The 24,476-nt window shown below is 36.3% G+C and overlaps 1 protein-coding gene across 1 annotated transcript; it reads left to right on the plus strand.

Moving 5' to 3' along the window:
• NME9 (NME/NM23 family member 9) lies at positions 1–23,997 on the plus strand. Its single transcript, XM_036744694.1, has 10 exons — positions 1–58; positions 2,801–2,901; positions 8,917–8,988; positions 11,502–11,618; positions 13,091–13,166; positions 16,918–17,000; positions 20,868–20,960; positions 21,951–22,105; positions 23,266–23,378; positions 23,954–23,997. The coding sequence occupies exons 1-10, from the start codon at positions 34–36 to the stop codon at positions 23,995–23,997; spliced, it is 879 nt and encodes a 292-aa protein (XP_036600589.1). The 5' UTR covers positions 1–33.
• The last annotated feature ends 479 nt before the right edge of the window (positions 23,998–24,476 follow it).

Genomic DNA, 24,476 nt, shown 5'->3' on the forward strand with positions numbered 1-24,476 from the left:
GTCAATATCAATAATCAGGAGCTTTGGGAGGAAATGCTCAGTTCCAAAGGATTAACAGGTAAGGAACTTACCAAAAAAACTCCCAAGTTTAATTTTTCTAATATACTCTCTTAAAAATGTTTAATATTTCACACACACCCACAAATATGATGCTCATACTTGAAGCATTACTTGTTGGTCTAAGTGTGTGCCATTTCATATGATCTCAAACCTCATAATAAAAGAACAGGTGATTTATTTAGCATATGACTCAGTTGTTTTTCAGTTGTGTCTGACTCTTCATGACCCCATTTGGGGGTTTCTTGGCAAAGATACTGGAGCGGTTTGCCATTTCCTTCTTTAGCTTATTTTACAGATGAGGAAACTGAGGTAAACAAGGTTAAATGACTTGCCCAGGGTCACACAGCTAGTAAGTATCAGAGGCTGGATTTGAATTGAGGAAATGAGTCTTCCTGACTCCAGGCCCAGCACTCTATCCGCTGTGCCGCTTAGCCGCCCATGGCATATGACTGGCTAGGCATTAACCAGTCATTTAGTCAGCCAAGAAATTAATTCACTTCAATAACTGGTTTGACTTTTTTTTACTATTCTAAATTTTCTCTACTTTGACTAGTCTACTATTTTGATTGCTATAAGGCTTTACTAAAATACGCAAATATTCTGTACTATGAAAAGTTAAGAACCGAGTTGTCTAGTTACTCATGTAATATGCTTAATAAGATATCCTTGGGTGTGATAGTGCAGAGCTATAATTCCTGTTATCTACAAGGTGAAGCTGTCAGATTTCTTACACTTATGAAAGTTTCAAGCTATGGTTGGCTAAGCCTAGTGTGTGTCTGCACTAAGTTTAGCACTAATATTGTGAGCCCTCCAGAAGGCAGAGTGCTGAAACCAGGTGGCCTAAGGAAGGGCAAATGGGACCAGGTCAGAAAATGAAGCAGGTCAAAGCTCCGGAACAATCAGAGTGGGACCAGGTCTGTGAGGATCCCCTGCACGTTCAGCCTGAGTGAGATAGAGAGACCTAGTCTTAAAAAAAAAAATAGCGTTATCATGTGAATCACCAATTTGGGAGGATTATAATACAATAATATTTACTTAATATCAAGATCATACTTAATTTGATCTTTATTAATGATTGGTGAGACTTGCAGTAGAAAAGGAAGTGTTGATCACAATGGGCCAGCATGGCTTAATCAAGGATGGGTCATGCCAGACTGACCTCATTTCCTTTTATGACAGGATTGTTGTACATATCGTTTTGACAGGGGTTGTTTTCGTAGATGCATGTATAAAACCTTTATTTTAGCAAGGCACTTGGCAATGTTTCTCAATTTAGCATTGTGGACAAGATGAAAAGATGTGGGCTAGACAGCAGTGAATTTAGATAGATTTCGACCTGGAACAGCTGTATGGCTGGACCTAAAACGTATTCATTTGTGATTTACTGCTAATTTGAAAAGCAGTCTGTACTGAAGTACTCACTGGATCTGTGATTGGTTCTGCACCTCATTTTTGACAATGACTTGCAGAGTTGGCATATTGGTCAAATTTTCAGATGTCGCAGAATAGAGATGTAAGGAATGGAGACTGGGAAGGAGGGAAGGAAATAAAGAATTATTAAGCAATTACTATGTGCCAAATGGGTCACAAAAAGTTGGACTTGACTGAACAACTGAACAGCAACAACTAAGTGTCAGGCACAGTGCTAAGTACTTTACAGATATTATCTCATGTGATCTCCATTTTACAGTTGAGGAGACTAAAGCAAGCAGCACTTAAGGTTAAAATGTATTGTTAATATGTTGGACCACAGAGCCAGAATCCAAAAAGATCTTAATAGGCCATAGACCAAAGTCTAATAAGATGAAATTTGATAGGGATAAAGGTAAAATTCTAAACTTTTTAAAAATAAACTTAAGCTCTTATAGGTTTAATATGAATGTGTATGTAGAGCCTACATCAAATTACATGTCGCCTTGGAGTGGGGGGAGGGAGAGATTGGAAGAAAATTTGGAACTCAAAATCTTATGGATGTGAATGTTGAAAACTAAAAATAAGTAAATAAATTTATTTTAAACATTAAGCTCTAAAGCTATAATGGATTTGTTAAAGTTAAATATTTTTGTTGAACAGGCTACAAATGGAATTTCTTATTTTGTTCACAATCTTTTCTTGTATTTATGTAATAATAATAGCTATCATTTACATAATGCTTTAAGGTTTGCAAAGTACTTTACATACGCTAATTCATTTGATTTTCACCTTGTGAGGTAGGTGCTTTTTTGTTCTCATTTTAAGGATAGGAAACAAGCACAGAGAGGTAAAGTAATTTACCGAGGGTCACACAGTTAGTAAGAGTCAGGCAGAATTTGAATTTAGGTCTATCTGATTCCAAGTCCTGTGCTCCATTTATATAGCTGCCTCATGTATTTGAAGGTTTGTGAGTTTTTTGAAGGTTGTCAAGTTTATGACACAGATTTTTTTATAAAAGTAATTTATGTTCAATGTCTTGAATTTTAAATTTGTGAGAGAAATCTGTATTTTCATTCTTGTTCATACAAAATTTGGATTATATATATGTATATATGTACATATATACATTCATCCATCTCTCTATATATATATCTATATATCTGTATGTGTATCAGTAAGATCTCTTTAATAAGTTAATTAAAACATAGATGTCCTTATTTAATTTTAGAATTTTGTGTTACACAAAGTATATAGTTTCCATATATTGCTGCCTTACATTCCACATTGTTTTCTAATTGTGATATTTTGGGCACATCTTACTACATAGTGGTCGACGTCTACCAAAGCTGGTGTGGACCTTGCAAACCTGTGGTCAGTCTTTTCAGGAAAATAAAACTTGAAGTTGGAAATGACCTTCATTTTGCCACGGTAAGATTTTATTTTGGGAAAAGCAAGATTTTAACATGAGAAAAATTGAAATAATGAGGGATATAAGGTGGAAGAAGGAAGCCTTTGCTCATATAACAAAGTTTAAAATTTTTGCTTTCAAATTGATATTTACTTTGTTGGTAGAAGAGTTTCTTCCCTCAGAATTCCCTATGCCAATGAAAGCCCATATCCAATGTTCCCCTCAATTTCTGAGATGATTTACATTTGTCTAGACTTGGGAGTATTTTCTCCATTGTAGAGACGATAGCCATTTATAGTATCTCTTACAAGTGAACATAAGTTCTTTAAATGCTTGCAAGAGCCACACTGCACCACATCACACACTAACATGTTTACTAGACTAGCTTAAGATTTGGAGTAGTATTTCATTAGGAAGGAAGAAAGGAAGGAAGGAAGGAAGGAAGGAATGAAGGAAGGAAGGAAGGGAGGAAGGAAGAAGGGAAGAAGGGAAGGAAGGCAGGAAGGAAGGAAAAAAAGGAAGGAAGGAAGAAAGAAAGAAAGAAAGAAAGAAAGAAAGAAAGAAAGAAAGAAAGAAAGAAAGAAAGAAAGAAAGAAAGAAAGAAAGGAAGGAAGGAAGGAAGGAAGGAAGGAAGAAAGAAAGAAAGAAAGAAAGAAAGAAAGAAAGAAAGAAAGAAAGAAAGAAAGAAAGAAAAAGGAAGGAAGGAAGGATAGAAGAAAGAAAGAAACAAAGAAAGAAAGGAGGGAGGAAGGAAGGATGGAAGGAAAGAGGGAGGGAGGGAGGGAGGAAGAGAGAAAGAAAGAGAGAAAGAAAGAAATCTAGCCAGTAAGCCCCAAGTTAAGTGGGCAGCTTCTAGTCATCAAAATTTACCTTCCTTTGGAGAGGAGGAGAGGAAGAGGGAGAGAATGAGCTGAGTTACCCAACTAGCTGGATCCCTTTTCAGGCAGCTTGGTCTACTCACAGGTTGTGTTTGCCCTTTGTTTTTGAAGAGGACCATAACATCAGGGAAATGATGACATGACATGCAGTTGACTTTGATTTGAGTGAGGGAGGGCTGTGCAAGATCACCAGCCTCACTTTCTCCTTCAGAGCCATCTAGATCTAGTGATCAGATATTGATCGTGGGTCATCTCCAGGTCATGCCCCTGATGAAGGGGCAAAGGGAATAGGCTGGCTAACGAGGGTTCAGGTGCCAGAATTTTATAATTCAGTTCAGAAACAACAAATTTTGCAAGTGACCAGGAGAAAAATTTTCAAAACAAAGGAAAGGAAATTTGAATAACACAAGACTATTCTACACACACCAGAAAACCCTGGACAGAATGGAACAATGTGCTCTGAAGAGCAATAGAGTTCAGGATGCAGACCAGGGCAATCAATCCTGGATCTGAAGAAATTATTTGCTTCTTGAACACCCCAGACAACAGAAATGCAGCAGAGGTGAATGAACACAGCAGCCAAGGACAGAAATAAAAGAGTAACAGCAGAGAAACCAGCAACATCCTACTTTCTAAATGTACACAAGGAGATAAGAGTAAAGGTGGACAGCAGGTGCAAGTAACAGTGGAGGGGTGGCCCTGGAGCGTTATGTGACTGACACCCTGCCTATAGCTGAATCAATATTGTTGGTGTGTGCGTGTGTGTGTATGTGTGTGTGTGTGTGTGTGTGTGTGTGTGACTACATGACAGAAAGGGAGAATTCGTGAAAAGGGGGAGGGGATCAGAGGTATAGAAGGGTGTGTGTGAGGTATCCAGGTCAAATTAAGGTCTAGCAATGAGGAGGTGTCCTCTGTGGTCTCACAGGAAGAGAAGAAGTAAAGAAGATGGAGCAAGGATGGAAAGGGGGGTAATGACAGATCTTGTTTTGATGAAGGGAGTTCCGCTGATGAGAACTCCTATGAGTGAAGAGAGATGTTTTGTGAAGGAGATGAGGACCTTGGGCTGGGCATTGTTTGAGGGATTTGCTACTTGAAAAGACAACTTATACTACCTTGGGCAGGGAGGGCAGTAACAGCAATTGGCACCTGGGAGAGTGGGATGGCATGGACCCAGGGAGCAGATTTTGAGGCAAATGGTGAAAGCAGGTAACCAGAAGGACGGTGTAAATCAGTGGGCTATGTCCTCTTTATTACCCAAAGGAATTGTTATTGTTCTGGGAGTAAAGCGAAAAGGAAAAGGGAATCCACGAGGCAAGTTCTATAAGGCAGTGGTAAAAATTGCCTAGAGGGGAGAGACTAAAATAGACATTGATGAAGAATACAGAGAATAGAGAAGGACTAGTAATTATAGGGCTCATGGACCAGAGAATGAAGGTCTAGAATAGGCAGAGAGGTTATATAATGAAGTGAATATGGGAGAAATCCTCTTTGGAAAGAGAAAAAAATGAAATTTAAATAACTGATGAATAGGAATATATTTGAATGGGAGGAAAAGAAGGGGGAGTCTACATGACTAACTGAAAGGAAAAAAGAGGGGAAGAATGAAATAATAAGATAAAATCAGGAAAGAAAAAGGAAATAATAAGCAAAACACCAAAGAGAAAATGGTACCACAGGGGAGAGGAGACTGAGAGTAAGGGGAAAGGAGCCAGTGGAAATAGGCCCACCTTTAAAAATATTAAGTTAAAGTAACTGAAGAGATAGTACAGTCCTATGTTTACAGAAGAAGAGGAAAAATCATAACTTGAAAAAAGCAATATTAGAGACAAATGGAGGAAAATATAAATATAACTAACAACTTTAAGTATGAATGGATTAAATATTCAATAAAATGAAAAAGGGTTACAGATTGGATAAGAAAACAAAACCCTTCAAACTACTGCTTACAGTAATCACATTTAAAAAACAAAGACATGCACAAAATAGAACTGAGGGGATGAAAAAAAATTTGCAATGTATCAATTAAATCCAAGGAATCAATCATGCTATTTCGCAAAGCAAAAACATTCAAAAATAAAAGAGATAAGGAAGCAAGCTATATTATACTGAAAGGAACTATACACAACAAGCCAATAAACTTATAAGTGCTAAATGTTTTGGCATCCAAATTCATAAAGCAAATGCTAACTGATCTACAAGAGATAAAGACGCTAACATAATAATGACTAGAGACTTCAGTATCCTTTCAGTTTTTGGATAATTCTAACAGAAAGATAAAAAAAGGGAAAAAATGGAACTGCACAAATTGTTGGAGAAACTAGAGTTAAAAGACTTGAGACATTTTAAAAAATTGAACTGCCAAAGAATATTTCTCAGCATCACACGGAACCCTTACAAAAACTGACCATGTGTTAGGGTACAGAGATATTTAAACAAATGTAAAAAGGCAGAAATAGTAAATGCATTTCTCATAGATCATAACACAATAAAAAATAGACTTTAGCTTAGGGACCAGTAACCAAAGACACAGATTCAAATGAAGACTTTAACAGTGAAATCCTAAATTATGAGCAGGTCTAAGAACAAATCATAGAAACAATGAATAATGATGTAAAAGAAAATGATAATGATTAAACTATATACCAAAATTTCTGGGATACAGCTAAAACAGTTCTCAGGAGAAAAATCGTACCTCTACAAACATTAACAAAATAGAAAAAAAAGATTAGTGAACTGAATATGCATGTAAAAAATTAGAAAATCAACAAATAAACAAACCTAAAATAATTACAAAGGAGAAGATATGAGAGAAGTAGCTAAATTTGAAATAAAAAAACATAGAAATGATTAATAACATGAATGCTGGTTGTTAGAGAAAAGACTAATAAACTTAACAGACATTTAGCTAATTTGGCTAAAAGAAGAGGGCAGAAAATCAAGTCAATAAAAAAAGCAAATGAGCAAGGTGAAATCATGGCAAAACCAGAAAAAATATAAAGAATAATGAGAACATATTATGTATAGTTATATGCTAACAAAACTGAGAACACAAAAGAAATAGAGGAATACTTTAAAAATATATAAAATACCCAAACTATCAGGAAACCAAATAAAAAAATCTCTTTTTGGGGGGAGGCAATTGGGGTTATGTGAGGTTATTGTTCAGGGTCACACAGCTAGTAAGTATATGAGATTAGATTTAAACTCAGGTCCTCCTGACTCTAGGGCTGGTGCTTGATTCACTGTGCCACCTGGCTGCCACCAAACAAAAATCTCAACCCAATGTAGAAAAGAAATTGAGATTTAGTTGTGAAAGAACTACCAAAGAAAAGGAAGAAACTCTTGGTCCTGATAGATTCACAAAAGAATTCTGTCAAACACTTAAAGAACAATTAGTACCCCTACTTATCAATTGGGGAATGGTTATTTTATACACACAAACACACACACACACACACATGCACGCACACATGCACACACAACCACACATATCTATCTATCTACACATATGTGTATTTATAGACACACACATATCTCTTGGATGCCAAACTCTTATCACAGAAATTCGATAAACATTTTTTTTCTCATTAGACCACTTCCCTTTTTATCCTAGGTGCATTAATTTTGTCTGTGCAGAAACATACTTTGTATCAGTACTTTTTATGATAGTGAGGTATTAGAAACAAGGTAGATGCCCATTGATTAAGGAATGGCTAAACAAGTTATGGTACTAGAATATAATCGAATATTACTGTGCTGTAAGAAATGATGTATGTGATGAATCCATAGAACCATGGAATGATCTACATGAACTGACTAAGAGTGAATTAAGCAGAACCCAAAAAAAAAACCCAATACATTACACAATAACTTCAACAAGGTACATGTAAAGAATAACCATCCATAAAAAATCAAAAGTGAATATAGCAAATTAAACATGACTAAGACAAAAAAGCTTAACATCATAATAAAGAAAATAGAAGAGAATTGCCTGGAACTCCTGGACAGAGAAAATGAAATTCCAATTGAAAGCATTCACAGATCACCTCAAGGAAAAAAAAGTCCAAAGTTGCAAACTCCAGGACAACATGTTTAAATTTAACAATTTAATCCAGAAACAGATTCTGCAAGCAACCAGGAGAAAGACAATACAAAGGCATTATCAGAGTTCTTAAGTCATTCAAAGTTGTTTTCCTTTACAATGCTGTAGTTGTACAAATTATTTTCCTAATTCTGCTTAACTCATTCCATCTCAGTTCATACAAGTCTTCCAGGGGTTCTCTCTGTCATGTTTGCATACTATAATTTGATGAGCACCCACTTTGTTTCGAATTCTTGGCTAACAAATGTTGCTGCTATTAATATTTTTGTATACATGGGTCTTTTACTTCTTTCTATTCTCTCTTTGGGGCTATAACCATGTAGTGGTATCACTGGGTCAAAAAGAATGAACAATTTAGTGAGTTTTGGGGTAGAGCTCCAAATTCCTTTTCAGAATGATTGGACCAATTCATAGCTCCACTATCAGTGTATTAGCTTGCTTGTCCTTCTTCAGTACTTCCAAACATTTCCACTTTCCTTTCTTTGTCATCTTTTTGAATCTGATGACTATAAAATAGAACCTCAACGTTGCTTTAATTTGTATTTCTCTTATTAATAGTGAATTTGAACATTTTTTTCATATGGTGGTTGATAGCTTGCATATCTTCCTTTTTGAAAAAAGGCTGTTCATATATTTTGGCCACTTATCAATTGGAGAATAGCTCTTATTCTGATATATTTGAATAAATTTTCTATATATTTTGAATGTTGGATCTTTATCAGAGAAGTTGCTGCAAAAATATTTCCCTAGTTAATTGTTTCTCTTCTAATTTTAATTGCATTTATTTGGTTTGTACAAAAACTGGTTAGCATTTTCAAAAGCTACAAAGGTCAAATAGAATGAGACCTGAGAGAATACCATTGGATTTAACATTTGAGATACTAATTGATTTGCAACTTCAGAAAGGTATGAAAATTTGGTCACTATTTCTCATTAATCGGTTAGCAACAGGATGTATAATAATTTAATGTAGCTTGTCTAATTGTTGGTTCATTTTGGCTGTTCTATACTTGAACTATAAAATATATCTGAGAAACTTTTTTTTTAAAATTTAGGCAGAAGCAGACTGCCTTGATATTTTGGAAAAATACCGAGGAAAGTGTGAACCTACCTTTCTTTTTTATGCAGTGAGTATTTTTTTAAATGCAAGATTATCAGTATTATATGTAATTAGAAATATTCTGATTCAAAAAAGTATGTTTCATTTTGTACATATTTTGGATAGGAGTCACACTTTTATGTTGTAGCTATGCAACAGCAAAACAAACGATTAAAAATGAAAGACTCAGTCAAGTGTTTGGTAAACCCAAGTATACACAATAGAAAAACAGTGACTACATTGACTTTCTCACAGGGCTGCTTTAAATAATAAATTAAATGATTCACGGTTCTTTGTAAACTGTAAAATGGTATTGCTCAGTTGTTAAGTTATGTCCAACTCTTTGTGACTCAATGGACCACAGCACCCCAGGCCCTCTTCTTCTCTACTATCTCTTGAAGTCCGTCCAAGTTCATGTTCATTGTTTCCATAATACTACCTATCCATCTCCTTCTCTGCCTTTCTCTTCTTTTTGCCTTCAATCCTTCTCAATATCAGAGTTTTTTCCAATGAGTTTCATCTTCTCATTATGTGGCCAAAGTATTTAAGCTTTAGCTTCCATATTTTACCTTCCAGTGAATAGCCTGAATTAATTTTTTTAAGTACTGCCTGATCTGGCTTCCTTGTTATCCAAGGGCCTCCCAAAAGTCTTCCTCAACACAATTTGGAAGCATCAATTCTGCAGCACTCAGCTTTCCTTATAGTCCAACCCTCATGGCCATGCATTGCTACTGGAAAAACCATAGCTTTGACTATACGGACCTTTGTCAGCAAGGTGATGTCTCTGCTTTTCAGTGCTGCCCAGATTTGCAATAGCTTTCCTTCCAAGGAGAAAGTATCTTTTAATTTCATGGCTGCAGTTGCTATCTGCATTAATTAGCACAGAGAATCAGAGGAACATAGATTTAGTACTGGAATGTCCAAGAATGAAAAATCTGACATTGCTTCCATTTCTTCTCCCTTTATTTGCCAGGAAGTGATGGGACCAACTGTCAAGTTCTTAAAAGCCAGCTTTTACACTCTCTTCTTTCACTCTCATCAAGAGAATTCTTAATTCCTCTTCACTTTCTGCAATCAGAGTGGCATCGTCTACATATCTGAGATTGTTGATATTTCTCCTGGCAAGCTTAATTCCAGATTTTGATTCATACAGCCTGGCATTCCACATGATGTTCTCTGCATATAAGTTAAACAAATAATGTGCCAATATATAGTCTCATCATATTCATTTCCCAGTCTTAAACTAATCAGCTGTTTCATGTTCAGTTCTAAGTGTTGCTTCTTGGCCTTCATACAGGCACCTCAGATGATCTGGTACTCCCAACTCTTTCAGGACTTGCCACATTTTGTTGTGATCCACACAGTCAAAGGCTTTAGTGTAGTTAATGAAGCAGAAGTAGATGTTTTTCTGGAACTCCTTGCTTTCTCTATAGTCCAGAGAATGTTGGCAATTTTGTCTCTAGTTCCTTTGCCTCTTTGAAAACCAGCCTGCTCTTCTGGTAATTCTTGGTTCACATATTGCTGGAGCCTAGCTTGCAGAATCTTAAGCATAACTTTGCAGGTGTGTAAATGATTACAATTGTTTGGTAATTTGAACAATCCTTGGCATTGTGCTTCTTTAGGATTGGGACAGAAACAGATCTTTACTAATGTAGTGGCCACTATTGTGTTTTCCAGATTTGCTGGCATATTGAGTGCAGCACTTTAACAACATCATCTTTTAGGGTTTTAAATAGCTCAGCAGGAATTCTATCACCTCCACTAGCCTTATTATTAGCAATGCTTCCTAAGGCCTACTTGACATCATTTTCCAGGATATCTGGCTCTAGATCAGTAACTTAAATCTCTTCTACTTCTGTTAAATCTCTACTATTTTTGTCTTTTTTCATACCCATTTTTGCATAAAACTTTCCCTTGCTATCTCTAATCTTCTTGAAGAGATAGCTTATCTTTCCTATTCTGTTGTTTTCTATTTATTTGCATTGCTCATTTAAGAAAACCTCCTTAACTCTCCTTGCTATTCTCTGGAATTCCACATTTGGTTGGTTACATCTTTCCCTTTCTCCTTTCCCTTTCATGTTCCTTCTTCCCTGAACTATTAGCAAAGTTTCATCAGATAGCCATTTTTCTTTCTAGCTCTTCTTTTTCTTTGGAATGTTTTTTGTTGCCTCTTGTGAAAACTGTAAAATGCACACTGATCTGAATTGTTATTGTTATAGGGAAGTGACTTTAAAGCATAAAGTAGGTCTGATTGAGGGTGCCTCTGGTGTAGGGAACTCAGGGCAAGATGAAGCTAGTTGGCACTTGTGGAGTTGGACAGAGTGGCAGCATTTGAGGGGGTAGAAGATAAAAGAAGTGACAAAGGAGAATCTCTCCAACTTCATGATTTATCCCAATGTTGTTCCTTACCTTACACATTGTCTTATTCTAAGTAAAAGGTATCTGCATTAAAATCTTAAAATTGGCTAATAAAAATAAAATAAAAGTCATTTTCACCAGTGATTTTACTATTCCAACTGGTAATTTTACCATCTATTCTAGGGTGGAGAATTAGTGGCTGTGGTAAGAGGAGCAAATGGACCGTTACTGCACAAAACTATTCTAGATCAGCTGGAGGCAGAGAATAAGGTTTTGGAACAAGGCATTGAACGGAAAGTGGTAATTGGAGAATCTTAACTTCTGAAACTCTAAATGTCTACTATGTACAATACACCAGTACAGTCAAACAAAACTCTTTTCCTTTTCTGATATTCTTATAGCTTTTAATAAGAAAACTCTATGCAATTCAATCATTCAGCGTGATTAAACTTCCAATTTGAATAGCGAGACCAAAGCTTGCTCTGAGATAGGGTTTTGCTGCATCACACCAAAGCAACAAGTCATTTTGGAGTGAAACGATATGTTTCACTAGAAGTGTCTTGGGCACAGACATAGCACTCCATGACATATGCTGTAGCCAGAATAGACCAAGAGGAACTCCTGTTTACTTCCCATCACATATATTTAAAATTTTCCTTTCGTCATTAATTCAACAAAATTCTGTCCATTCACTTAGACTGGATATCATTCCATTCCCTTCAATTCAATAGCCTCCCAACTCCCTTTAACCAATTAAATCTCACGTATCAGAACTATTTCTGGAACACTTGGTAGGTGCAGTATGGAATATAAAACTATAGAATTAAGCATCTTTAAGAGTAAGCCTCACAAATGTTTAGGTATACTCAACAAAGGCTGAAATGAAGATATGTGGCACAATAAAAAAAAAAAAAAACTGTAGTAGACCTATAGAACCCTGGGCTTAATTTCCATGTTGTTCAAGTGTTTATTCAATCCAACTGGGAGATAATTTCCTTTCATTTAAAAATTGTATCCTTCCACTCCTCGAAATACCAAGCATTCTTTGTTAAGTTGAACTCATGATGATTTTATGTAAGAAAGCATATGGCTGTTGATGACATTTGCAAAAACCAAGCAAAATATTACTTTAAAATTGTACATTGAGTTTTTAAAGTATTAAATTATCATAGTATTTTTAATGGAATGGGATGAAATCATATACTCTACTCAAAAAGAAAAAAATTATGCAAAAAAAAAGGAAATTGATATTTGCCCTGATGAAAATACCATAAGGTCCATAAAGAAACTCGAATTCCCACCATGGCCCAAATTCTAATAATTCAGGGAGGAAAGATCTGTTACTTTATTGCCTCCTGTCATAGTTAGCTATTAGCTTAATTTTTTTCTCTAAATTTCAAATTATATTCTTTTGGAATACTTGGTGTCTTGGTAACTTTTTGCTTCTGTTTTTGTGTTTTTTCCTTGTTTTTAATTCTATTGATTCTTTTTTTTCTATTGATTTAAAAATAGATACTACATAATATCTAAAGATAACCAAGATTTACTTTTGGTTTTCCCATATTACCTAGTTAGTCAAAAGCTTTTAAAATTCTCAAGAAACCTGAAGTCCAAATTTTAGGTTATCCAATCTGTATTTTGTTTTCCTTAATAATTTTATTTTCCATAGAATAAGGTTTGGGGGTAGGGTGGGGGTGACTTCTTTCCCCTCATACCAGATAGATTTAGTAAGATTTATCTGATTACCTGCTGTAACAAAAGATGTATATTAGATTAAAGATGCAGCTCTCTCCATTGAAGAAGAAAGTGTTTCCCAAGACCAGGAATATGGAGAGGAAGATGAAGTAGGTAAGTAGAATTCAGTTTCAATAGGATTAACAGACATGGGGAAATTATATATATGTATATAATTTCCCCATGTCTGTTATCTCTCTCTCTCTCTCTCTCTCTCTCTCTCTCTCTCTCTCTCTCTCTCTCTCTTTAGCTAGCTAGCTAGCTACATACTAAAGGAAATAATAATTTAAAATAACAGCTTAGCTGGCTACATCTCCCCCTCAAGGTCCTAGGAGATCCTTGAAAGGCAGCAGAACTCTCCCAATGAAATTGGATCACATCCCCATTCTGGTGTGGTTGTTTCCAATATCAAGTGATAGTGATTATTGTCCCAATATCATTTGCCAGTGATTAACATTTCTACTATTGATCTAATTAATATCAATTAGCTTTCACAAAGAGACATTTACTGAAAAGCTATAGCAAGAACCGAAGTATAAAAACATCACCATCCCCCAAACCAGTCCAACTTTTCTTTCCACACACTGTGGTACCTGAGGAGAGTGAGCTTAAGCTTAAAGCAGTTGCTACAAAGCATTTGCCCCACACATTTCACTTCTGGGTGCATCATAGCCATCAGATAAGTCACTCTTTTGCTTTCAGATGTGATGTCTCAGGTGCTGGGCTGATGCATTGCTGGGCTGGGTCAAACAGGTCATTCCTCAGGGCTATGGTGGCTACAGTTGCTGGTAAACTCTCTGGTTCTTCAGACTTTTCAAACCTAACAAGGCCATTCTATCTACAGTTCTCTTTTTCCTCAGAATAGAAAAGGATAGACACAACAGAGGAAAAAAAAAAAACGCTCCATGGGTACCATATGTTCCAGGCCACAGGGTACCCTGGTGGGAGGGCTCTTTCCTACCAATTCTCTGCAGCAATTTTTGCCTTACTGAAAACTAGGGAAGAAAGAGATAAATTTGGCTGATACTAGATGTTCCTTTCCATATGGGATACAACCAAAATTTCTCCAGGGGTCTGAAGGAGTGATCTCCTTGGATTTTCAGACAAATTCACTTTGGTTCCCTGTACAAAGAGCAGCTGAAAGTTTCCCCAATGGATACCTGCCATGGCAATGATAATCCAAATGTAATTCCATCCTTACTCTATAATAGAAAAATAATTCCAGTTTGAGAATGGAAAAAACCAGATTAGATAAGCCCCGAACAAATATGAGGTTCCCAAGAAAAAGAACTAAGCATTTGATTTATTTAGGGTTTCTAGGCCAGCAGGCAAACTAAGTCCCATGGCTCTGTAATCCATTACAATCTCAGACAAGCTCATGTCACAAATAAGGTAGTCTAGGATTGATTAAAAGGAAAAAGGGGGAAATGAGCATCAGCTCAATGAATATCAGCCAGGAATCAGTATTTAGAAACATAAAATCCATACTTCTCATGTCAGCTACAATACTAGGTTATACTAATGCAATAGATATTTATTAATACATAAGTGCTCAAATAGCATTGGGCTGCTAGGTGGTGTAGTGGATAAAACACCAGACTTGGAGTCAGAAAGATCTGAATTCAAATTCAGCCTTAGACATTTACAGATATATGTGACCCTGGGAAAGTAACTTAACCCTGTTTGCCTCAGTTTCCTCATCTGTAAAATGAGTTGGAGAAGGAAATGGCAAACCATTCCAGTATCTTTGCCAAGAAAACCCCAAATGGGGTCAACCACAAACAGTCAGACATGACTGAAACAACCCCACCACAACAAAGCATTTAAACAAGCAAAAAGTGATTACAAAGAAACTAACCTAGCTTTTAAGGAAACATTGAAAAATTGACTATACAATTCTAGCCTAAAACAAAGAGAAAAAAATTTTCTAGTGAATTACCAAAGATTATATATGTATATGCATATATGTATATATGCATATATATGTGCATATATCTATGTATGTATGTATAAGATTCAATAAAGAGAATCTGGGATAGAGAATCTTTCCAGTAGTTTTCTGAAAATTAGAAGGGTTCAATGTCTGCCCCAGATGAGGGCCCTCCATTCCCCATCCCTGTGCCCTTGTAGGAGTAGGTTCTCCAAAGCACATACACATGATTCTTCTGACTTTATTGCCAAGACTTGTTTCTCATTGGCTCTTCCTCTATTACGTTTAATTAGCATTTATTTTAGCACAGAGAATCAGAGGAACATAGATTTAGTACTGGAAGTACTAGTTCACCTCCCCTCCATTTAACAGTTGAAAAAATAGAGAGCTAGCCTAGGGGTCAAGAAGACCTAGGTTCACATCCTGCCTCTGATGCAAACTGGCTCTGTGACCCTGGGCAAGTCACTTAAACTCTCTGTGTTCTAGGTAACTCTGTAAGACTGTAACGTTGCAGAGAAGGTGGAATTTCCTTACTAGGGAATTTCTCATGTCAATGAAATCACAGGTAAAGTCCCTATTCCAAGGAAGTGAAAGACTGTTCAAATTATATTGGAAGGACAGAAGTATAGTTTAGTAAAGATCAGAAGAGAGTTATAATAAAAAGAGAATGAAAATCCAAGTCAAAGGATAGCATAAAATCAGCACACAGTTTTGTGTGTGCATGAATTATTTTGTTTATATAACGAAGGCTTTCTGGAACTGGGTTTCTGGAGCTGTTCGTTCTAATTCTTGTTTTCCCACTAATCTTCTGTAGGATCTTGGGAAAGTTACTATTTTTCTCAGTTGTAAAATAAGGGCAGCTGAAGACAATAGCTGATGTGGAAAAGATCTGGACCTATTAGCAGACAATAGTAATTAGTAATAATAGGGCATGGCAATCAAAAACCAAACCAATCCAAACACCAAAAGATGCAATAGTAGGTAGTCTAAGCAAATCCCATCTCAGGCTACATTGATAGGCATAGTATCCAGAACAAGAGAGGTCATAGTCCTACTGTGCTCTGTTCTGACCATATCTAGAAGATTGTGTTTAGTTCTTGGCATCATGTTTTAGGAAAAACAAAGGCAAACGAGATTACATCCTGAGGAAGGTGACTAGGGTGGTAAGGAGGCCTCCTGGTAAGATGATGATGAGATGTCTGCCCTGATACAATGTAAGCTCCTTGAAGGTACTATTTCATTTTTGTTTTTTTAATTCCCAGAACCCAGCTCAGGGCTTGGCTCATAGTAGGCACTTAATAAGTGATAGCTGATTGAATGACTCCATATGCGTACTGCCTGAAAAAAAGGATGCCTTGAAGCAAAAGGATGGCTGGTCTTCAAGCATTTGATAGGTTGGCATATACAAAGAGATTGTTGTTGTTGAGTCATTTTAGTTGTGTCTAATTCTTCATGACCCCATTTGAGGTTTTCTTGGCAAGGATACTGGAGTGCTTTGCCATTTCCTTCTCCAGCTCATTTGACAGATAAAGAACCTGAGATAAACAGGCTTAAGTGACTTGCCTGGCATCACACAGCTACTAAGAGTATGAGGCCAGATTTGCATTTAGATATTACAGACTCTGGGCCCTATACTCTATCCACTGTGCCACCTAGCTACCCCTAAGTAAATTAGTCTTGCTATTTTAGACCCTAGGTGTCAAAACTAGGAGTAATGGGAGGAACAAAACAGAAGTAGAAATTGATTCAGTATAAAGAAAAACTTCGTAACAACTAGAGCTCTCTAAAAATAGAATAGGATAGCTCAAAAGGTAATGAGTTCCCTGTCTCTCAAGGTCTCAAGTAGAAGCCTAATAGCCACTTGTCAAATATATTGAAATCTCCAGAGCATAAAATCCTCATTGAAATTCAGGTGTTTTTTAAAATTCCTTTTAGTGTCACTTGAAAAATCCTGCACCCTGGCAATTATTAAACCAGATGCTGTGGCACATGGGAAGGTGGATGAGATCATCCTGAAGGTAAGACTAGCAATAAATATCCACTAGAAGTGCAGCAATATATTCTTTGGCGAATTAGAAGACCACTGGAAGTAACCATTTTATAGAAGGACAATTGGTAAACTGAGCACCAAAATGGCGAACGATGCCGGTGCTACAGGAGGTGCAGGAGGCCCCAGGGGCCCCCGGAGTCGGAGGTCGAGGTGGCTTCCATGGTGGCTTCGGCAGTGGGGGCCAAGGTCGAGGCTGGGGCTGTGGTAGAGGCCATGGCCGAGGCTTCGGAGCCCAGGGAGGAAAGGCCAAAGACAAAGAGTGGTTCCTGTCACTAAGCTGGGCCACCTAGTCAAGGAAGTGAAGATCAAATCTTTGGAAGAGATCTATCTTTTCTCACTCTCTATCAAGGCATCTGAGATCATAGATTTCTTCCTGGGATCTTCGTTGAAAGATGAGGTTCTGAAGATCATGCCTGTTCAGAAACAAACTAGAACTGGACAACGTACTAGGTTCAAGGCTTTTGTGGCCATAGGTGACTACAATGGCCATGTTGGTTTGGGTGTCAAGTGCTCTAAGGAAGTGACCACAGCTATTCGTGGTGCTATCATTCTGGCCCAGCTGTCCATTGTTCCTGTGAGATGTGGCTATTGGGGGAACAAGATTGGCAAGCTCACACAGTGCCCTGCAAGGTCACTCAGTGATGTGGATCAATTCTGGTGTGCCTGATCCCCACTCCTAGAGGTACTGGCATTGTCTCAGTTCCTGTGCCTAAGAAGCTCCTGATGATGGCTGGAATTGATGACTGCTACACTTCTGCAAGAGGCTGTACTGCCATTCTGGGCAACTGTGCTAAAGCTACCTTTGATGCCATCTCCAAAACATACAGCTATCTAACCCTAGACCTGTGGAAGGAGACTGTGTTCACTAAGTCTCCCTATCAGGAATTCACTGACCATCTTGTGAAGACTCACACTTGAATGTCTGTCCAAAGGACCCAGGCAGCTGCTGTGGCAACCACATTAGATGTTTTTATAAACAAATAAATTGAAATATGCCTGCTAAAAAAAGAGTGTTGGATCAAGAACTAGTACCTGAATACTAATCTGGATAACTAACAAGCTAATTAGCTATTTAACTTGCTGACAGTTTGACTTTTGGCATCTCACTGTGGGTCTTAGTTTTCTTATTTATAAAATGAGCAGTTATTCTAGATGAAAAGGTAGTGTGGTATTGGTGAAAAAAATACTAGATTTGGAATAAGAGGATTGACCAGGGCACTGGTATTTCCTGGGGAAGCTAAATGGTACACTGGCTAGAGCTCCAGGCCTGGAGTCAGGAAGAGTCATCTTAAGTTTAAATCTGGCCTCAGATACTTACTAGCTGTGTGACCCTAGGCAAGTCACTTAACATTGCTTGCCTCAGTTTCCTCATCTATAAAATAAGGGGGAGAAGGAAATGGTAAACTACTCCAGTATCTTTGCCAAGAAAACCCCAAGTGTGTCATGAAGAGTTGGACATGACTGAAAAAAATGACTGAACGCTAGTATTTCCTATCTGTGTGACCTTGGGTAAGTCACCCAATTTCTCTGGGTCTCAGTTTCCTCATATAAAAAGAGAGAGTCGATATAGATAATCTCTAAGCTCTAAATATATGATTTTTATTACATTTAAAATCCAGTAAGTTTCTGAAAGTCTTCAGTTCTGTTGAAGGAATCTTCTTTCTTAAGGTTTTAGTCAGTCAGTAAGCATTTATTAAGGCACTATGCTAAGTGCTGAGGATATGAAGAAAGACAAAAAACAGTCCCTTCCCTCAAGAAGCTCATGGCATAATGTTTTCAGTTATAGTTTAAATAGGTAAAAAACAAATTAAACTTGTAATAATGTAAACAAGTATTCTATGAGAGCATGAATACTAAATTCATGATTGTGGAGAAATCTCAAAGCAAATCTCTTTTTAAAATCTTATATTCTGTTTAGATATGTTTTTAAAAATTATGAGAGAGGGGTCATGGACCCTTTAAAATGGAGCAGTCAGTATTAAGTACTTTAATCCTGTGTGTGCTTGTACCTGTTGATAAAGAGATCCACTATTTATGTCAGATTACTATCAGAAAGGTGGGAGTGGCAGGAAGCTGGAAGACTTTTGACCAGATAGAAATAGATTGAATCTTACAAACTAGATGTCAGAGAAACCACAGACTAGAGTGGGGGGGGAAAGGCCATTATAATGCTCTGCAATTTTTAGGTTTTTTCACTATGTTGGAAAAGGAGAAGAGAGGAGGAATCATACACAAGCATACAATCTGGGAAAGCAAACATGACCTTGCTCCTTATAAGTTATGAACAAGAAGTATTTTTTTCCCTTATGGAATGAAGATTAAGGTAAACAGAAGTCTACGACAAAAGAAACGCTCTTGGAGTTTTGACTAACCAGCAAAGCTGGCTAGGAATCTCAGCACCATGGACAAATCCCAACAGTTCCGTGGACAGACCAAAAAGAAAAAGATGAAGAGGGAATTTATTGGGAGATGAGGGGCAACTGGGATAGACAAAAAGATGTTTGATAATAGTTGAGGACTAGTGAAAATGGAGGAAAGGAAAAAGTATTTATTAAGTACTATCTGATAAGCGCTTTACAAATATTATTTCTTTTGACTATTTGAAAACAACACCTGATTATCTTCACCTTAAAAAAATCCTCTCAATTGAGTATCTTATTTAAATATAATGGTTAATGATTATAGTAAAGTTCTACATTGAAGTTGTATTTTTCTCTAGTGTGAAGTTATATTTTTAGTTTTAAAAAATATAAGAAAGTGGTACAGTATGCCAATCTATGATTCTCAGGTAACCACATCTATAGAAAAACATGCTAATTGTCAGGATTATTAGGCTTTAGTTAAAACACTATCATCAATATGGTGGTAGTATATATAAATTGTTGGTGTAGTATAGAGAAATATCAACCTTGGGAGCTCTAGTCTCAAAGGATCAAACCTAAACAATATCAGATGTCATAGTAAGTAACAAACATGTCAACAATTTCTTAGCTTCTTCAGGAAAGCTCAGCTTTAGGCTACACTACTCTTGGACTAAAATCAGTTGTGCCATTATGTCAGGCCATTTCCATACCTTCTCTAAAGATTCACTGGAAACTAAATTAATTAGATTCCTGATAGGGAGGATGAGTGTCTGAAAAGAGCTATTCTGGAGGAAGATTTGGGCTTACTATAGTAGTAGCAGTTGTCAGAGTCTTCTTTGACTGGCTAGGACTTTTCAAAAGATGTTATAGACATAGAGATGTTATTCTCAGATGGAGGAAAAAGCTTTGCAAATAACTGAGCCATAGAGTTTTGATGAAACCACTTGAACCCGTTAGTTTGGATAGTGCAGATAGTCAAATGAAGGTAACTGGAAGCTGAGGTGTTATAACTCAAGCCATCCTGGTCCACTTGTGTTGAACTTACTGAAATATAATTCTCATTAAAGATTTAGCATAAGAAATGCAGGTTTGATATAATTCTCAAAGATTATGGATAGACCCTACACTGTCTAAATTTTCCCTTGATAGCCTTTTATAAATCTGTCACTCATGTTAAATCTATTGATTCTTTTCCTGCTTGCACATGCACTTGGAGCAAAGGATTCAGTATATTTTAGTGTTTGTCTGACTCAATTTCCTTGCCCCTACAAAATCTTACTAATTAATTCAACTCAACAAACATTCTATATGTGAGGCAATATGTAATATCTTGGGGAGACAGCAAAAAAATGAAAAACTGCAACCTACTTTGGAGGAGCTTATAGACTACTGGATGCTGCACCATGAGAAAAAGTGAATTTAGGTTTTATTTATAACCTCAAGATAAGTTATCCTCCCTTTGCATACCACAGATCCAGGAAGCTGGGTTTGAGATTTTAACTAATGAAGAAAGAATCATGACAGAGTCTGAAGTGAGATATCTCTATCAAAAGAGATCTGAAGAGGTCAGTTCTATTTCTTTCTTTGTTTTGGAAGTTCTCATTTCTCTCTTTTTTATCTCTGTGATAGTTGAAGTCTGGATCAATTTAGATTAGCAGGAATACTATGAAAGTGCATAGTAAATATGCTACAAACTGTAATAGCTAATTGACCATTAGACATCCAATGTATTTCAAATCTATTAAGCTTTGTAATATAAGAGGGGTATCATGGTGTGATGAGATTGAAAAGATGATATTTACATGGCAATAGATTTTTGTTTCAATGCCATCAATAATTTCTACTAAATGCTTACCATGTGCAAAGCACTGTGGTTGGTCCTGGGTATACATAAAAGTGCAAACCACAGTCCTTGTCCTCAAGAAACTTACAAACTAGATAGAACCTGAAAGGATAACTTACAATGTGAGGTAACTTATGCAAGATATCTAATGAGTATTAATAAGAGTAAATGCTAGAAGCATTTGGAAGAACAAGAGATTTTCCACCTTGGCTGGTAAGGTGGAGGTTTTATAGAGGAGGGGGGACTTAGAAACTCATAATTTGACAGAGACAGTAGAGATACTCTACTTCCTGAAGGGTAGATCTGCCTGAAGGACAGATCTGCCTGAAGGCTAGATCTTTTCTACATCATCCCCAACATTAAATTAAGTTTCTTCTATTTAATTGGCAATACTTGTGATCACAAATTTTAGGGACCCATAAAGGTGCAAAACTGAGCAAATATATAAACTAGAGGGAGAGTGACACCTTTGATCACTGAGTTTTAATGAACTTTGGATGAAATAGCAAAAATTAAAAATTAAAAATATAGCAGAGCTATATTTGAAGTTTTAATGACTTAATATTTCTCTAAGACTTTTGGGACACTCCATACTTTGATGGTTCTCTTACTTTCTAGAAATAGGAGGGAGAAACTATAGCTTCCTTAGGCTTCCTTGCACAAATGCCACTACCATAAATTGTTAGGTAAATTGGGCATCATTGTATTTTAGGAAATCTTTGAAAAGCTAGTTCAGCACATGTCAAATGGACTGTGCCGGCTACTCATAATCTCATGGCCTGAAAATGATAAAGATGTAGTTGCTGTCTGGAGAGACTTCATTGGTCCAAGTGATATTGAAGCTGCAAAGAGAGAAAATCCTGAAAGGTAAGGACACAGCCTTTCATTTTCAGAACATACATCCAAATGAAAAATCATGTCAACACCGCTATCAGTCATCTTATACTTGAATTCTTCAAGGATTCTTAATTTTAGTGGTGGGAATAGGTTGAAACTCCTCTTTGACTTAGTGGATAGTCTTTGTGAGTGACAGTGGCCTCCAAATTAATTAACCTAAATAACCAGGTGATGAGGCTTTCCAAACTTAGCTAGACTATTTCTGATTTGGGCTTCTCTAGATTTGTTTAAGCATAAGAATGATAAAACTGAAAGTGTTAGTGCACAAAGATCCTAACAACTTGGCTAGACATTTAAAGAAAGGCACATACAATATTAACATTCTACTACCTCTTCCCAATAATCCCCCTTCCCAATTAAAGTGGTAAAAATGAATAGTTTTTGGAAGTCACTGATTATAGCTTATTTCTAACTGTTCCCCCACCATGGGTGCTCTTTTTCTAAAAGTAGAGTTTAGAATTGCCAACTGAGACATTTATAAAAATTTTGTTTATTCTGAACTTGATCATCAAAACAACAACCTTAATCAACATGGAATAGCTAGATTTTTAGCATAAGTTCAAGGGATTATATTTTTTGCCCTTGTAGAATATTCAGAGAACCTTCACACATATGGTCTCATTTGAAATTCATAGCAACCCTATGGAGCAGGTTTTAATGTCTCAATTTTACAGATAAGAAATAATTTGCCTAGCTTGTATAGCTGGTTAATGACAGAGCTGAAACTGGAAACCAAGCCTGTACTAAGACTTTGCTTCTTGTTTTCATGAGGCCTCCTTGGAATCACCAAGTGGTTTGCTAAAGAAAAAGTGGCTTTATATGTTCTTCAATTAAAGTATAGAGTATAGGAACTTGGTTCCAGAACGAAAAAAAATTATGAAAATAATTGATTTGTCTGTAATCAGAGAGAATTCAGGGTGGAAATTCTATAAGCTAATGACATAAAGTTGATTTCCTCTGCTTTTTTGAATCCTTTATGTTGGCTGCTCATGGCAAAGTAAAAACAACCTGTAAGCAATTCAGACAGTTAACTGCTTGATGACCAAGATTTATTCAGATGTCATATTTTTTCAAATAAAATTGTGATATGCTTTATCTTGTTTAACATCCCTAAATTTTACTGTTTACAGTCTCCGGGCTCAGTATGGCACAATAATGCCATTTAATGCTGTGCATGGCAGTGAGAACAGAGAACAAGCCAACAGAGAGCTTGAATTTTTTTTCCCAAATTTTAAAATTTCAGGTAAGGATATAGATTCAGTACAGACTAAGTAATTGCAGACAACTTTTGCCCTCGGTCAACGTGGCAAGTGTACTAATATTAAATATCTGGTAATCAATTTCAGTATTGTGAATGAATGAATAAATGAATGGATAAAAGCATTTATTAAGGACTTACTATGCTAAGCACAAAGGATACAAATAGAAAAGCAAGACAGTCCCTGATCTCAAAAAGCTCACACAGCACATAAAGGAGATTTCACCTGCAAGTAAAAAAAAAAAAAGGTCCCATAGTCCTAATTGTGGCATTAGTTATATCTCTGAAAATACTGGCCACTAAATGTTTCTGTAGACTTTCACTTGAAGTGTTTCCTCAATTTCTGGTCCCTATATTCTTTCTCATATTAGTTTTCCCTCTTTATGAGTTTAAAGATGTGAAAAAAGCTACCAGATTTTTCCTCTTATCATTGTAGGTGTAGTAGGGGAAAGAGGAAAATGGTTATTGAAGCTCATGAGGCAGATAAGGGCATGATTGATCCTTCTATAACAAGGAAATACTATGGAATGTTAAGAACAAGTTTTGTTATTGCCCAACAGGAAATGATGCTGACAAAGTCCCAAGGGAAGAAATTCTACAGTGAACAAACCCATGGATTAAGACTACTCTCCTCTTCTTCTAGAAATGACTAGATGAGACCCCACAAGCCCTAATTCAGATTTGCTGTCTTCAGATATAGAAGGAGAAATTTAAAAAATTAAATTGCATTTATTTTTAATTTATGAAATAAAACAAGCATTTTCATAGCATAGTAGAATAATAAAAAAGATGATTGCACATGAAACTGTAAGTCTATTATGTATAACTTGCTATTCCTTTTAAATATATAATAAAGTAATCATGAAAATTTCTTTTTTTCCTTCCCTTCCTCCCACCAGAAGTGGCTACCATTAGATACAAATATTTGTGTTTATGTATATATATACATATATTTAAAATCATTCTATACATAATTCCATGTATTAGGATATAAATTTTAAAGCTAAAAGTAGAAAAGCAGAAATATTAAAGGTAACCTTTTCAGATCACAATGCAATAAAATTATATTTAATAAGGGACTAC

Source organism: Trichosurus vulpecula, chromosome 2 (assembly GCF_011100635.1).
Source record: "Trichosurus vulpecula isolate mTriVul1 chromosome 2, mTriVul1.pri, whole genome shotgun sequence".
NCBI lineage: Eukaryota > Metazoa > Chordata > Mammalia > Diprotodontia > Phalangeridae > Trichosurus > Trichosurus vulpecula.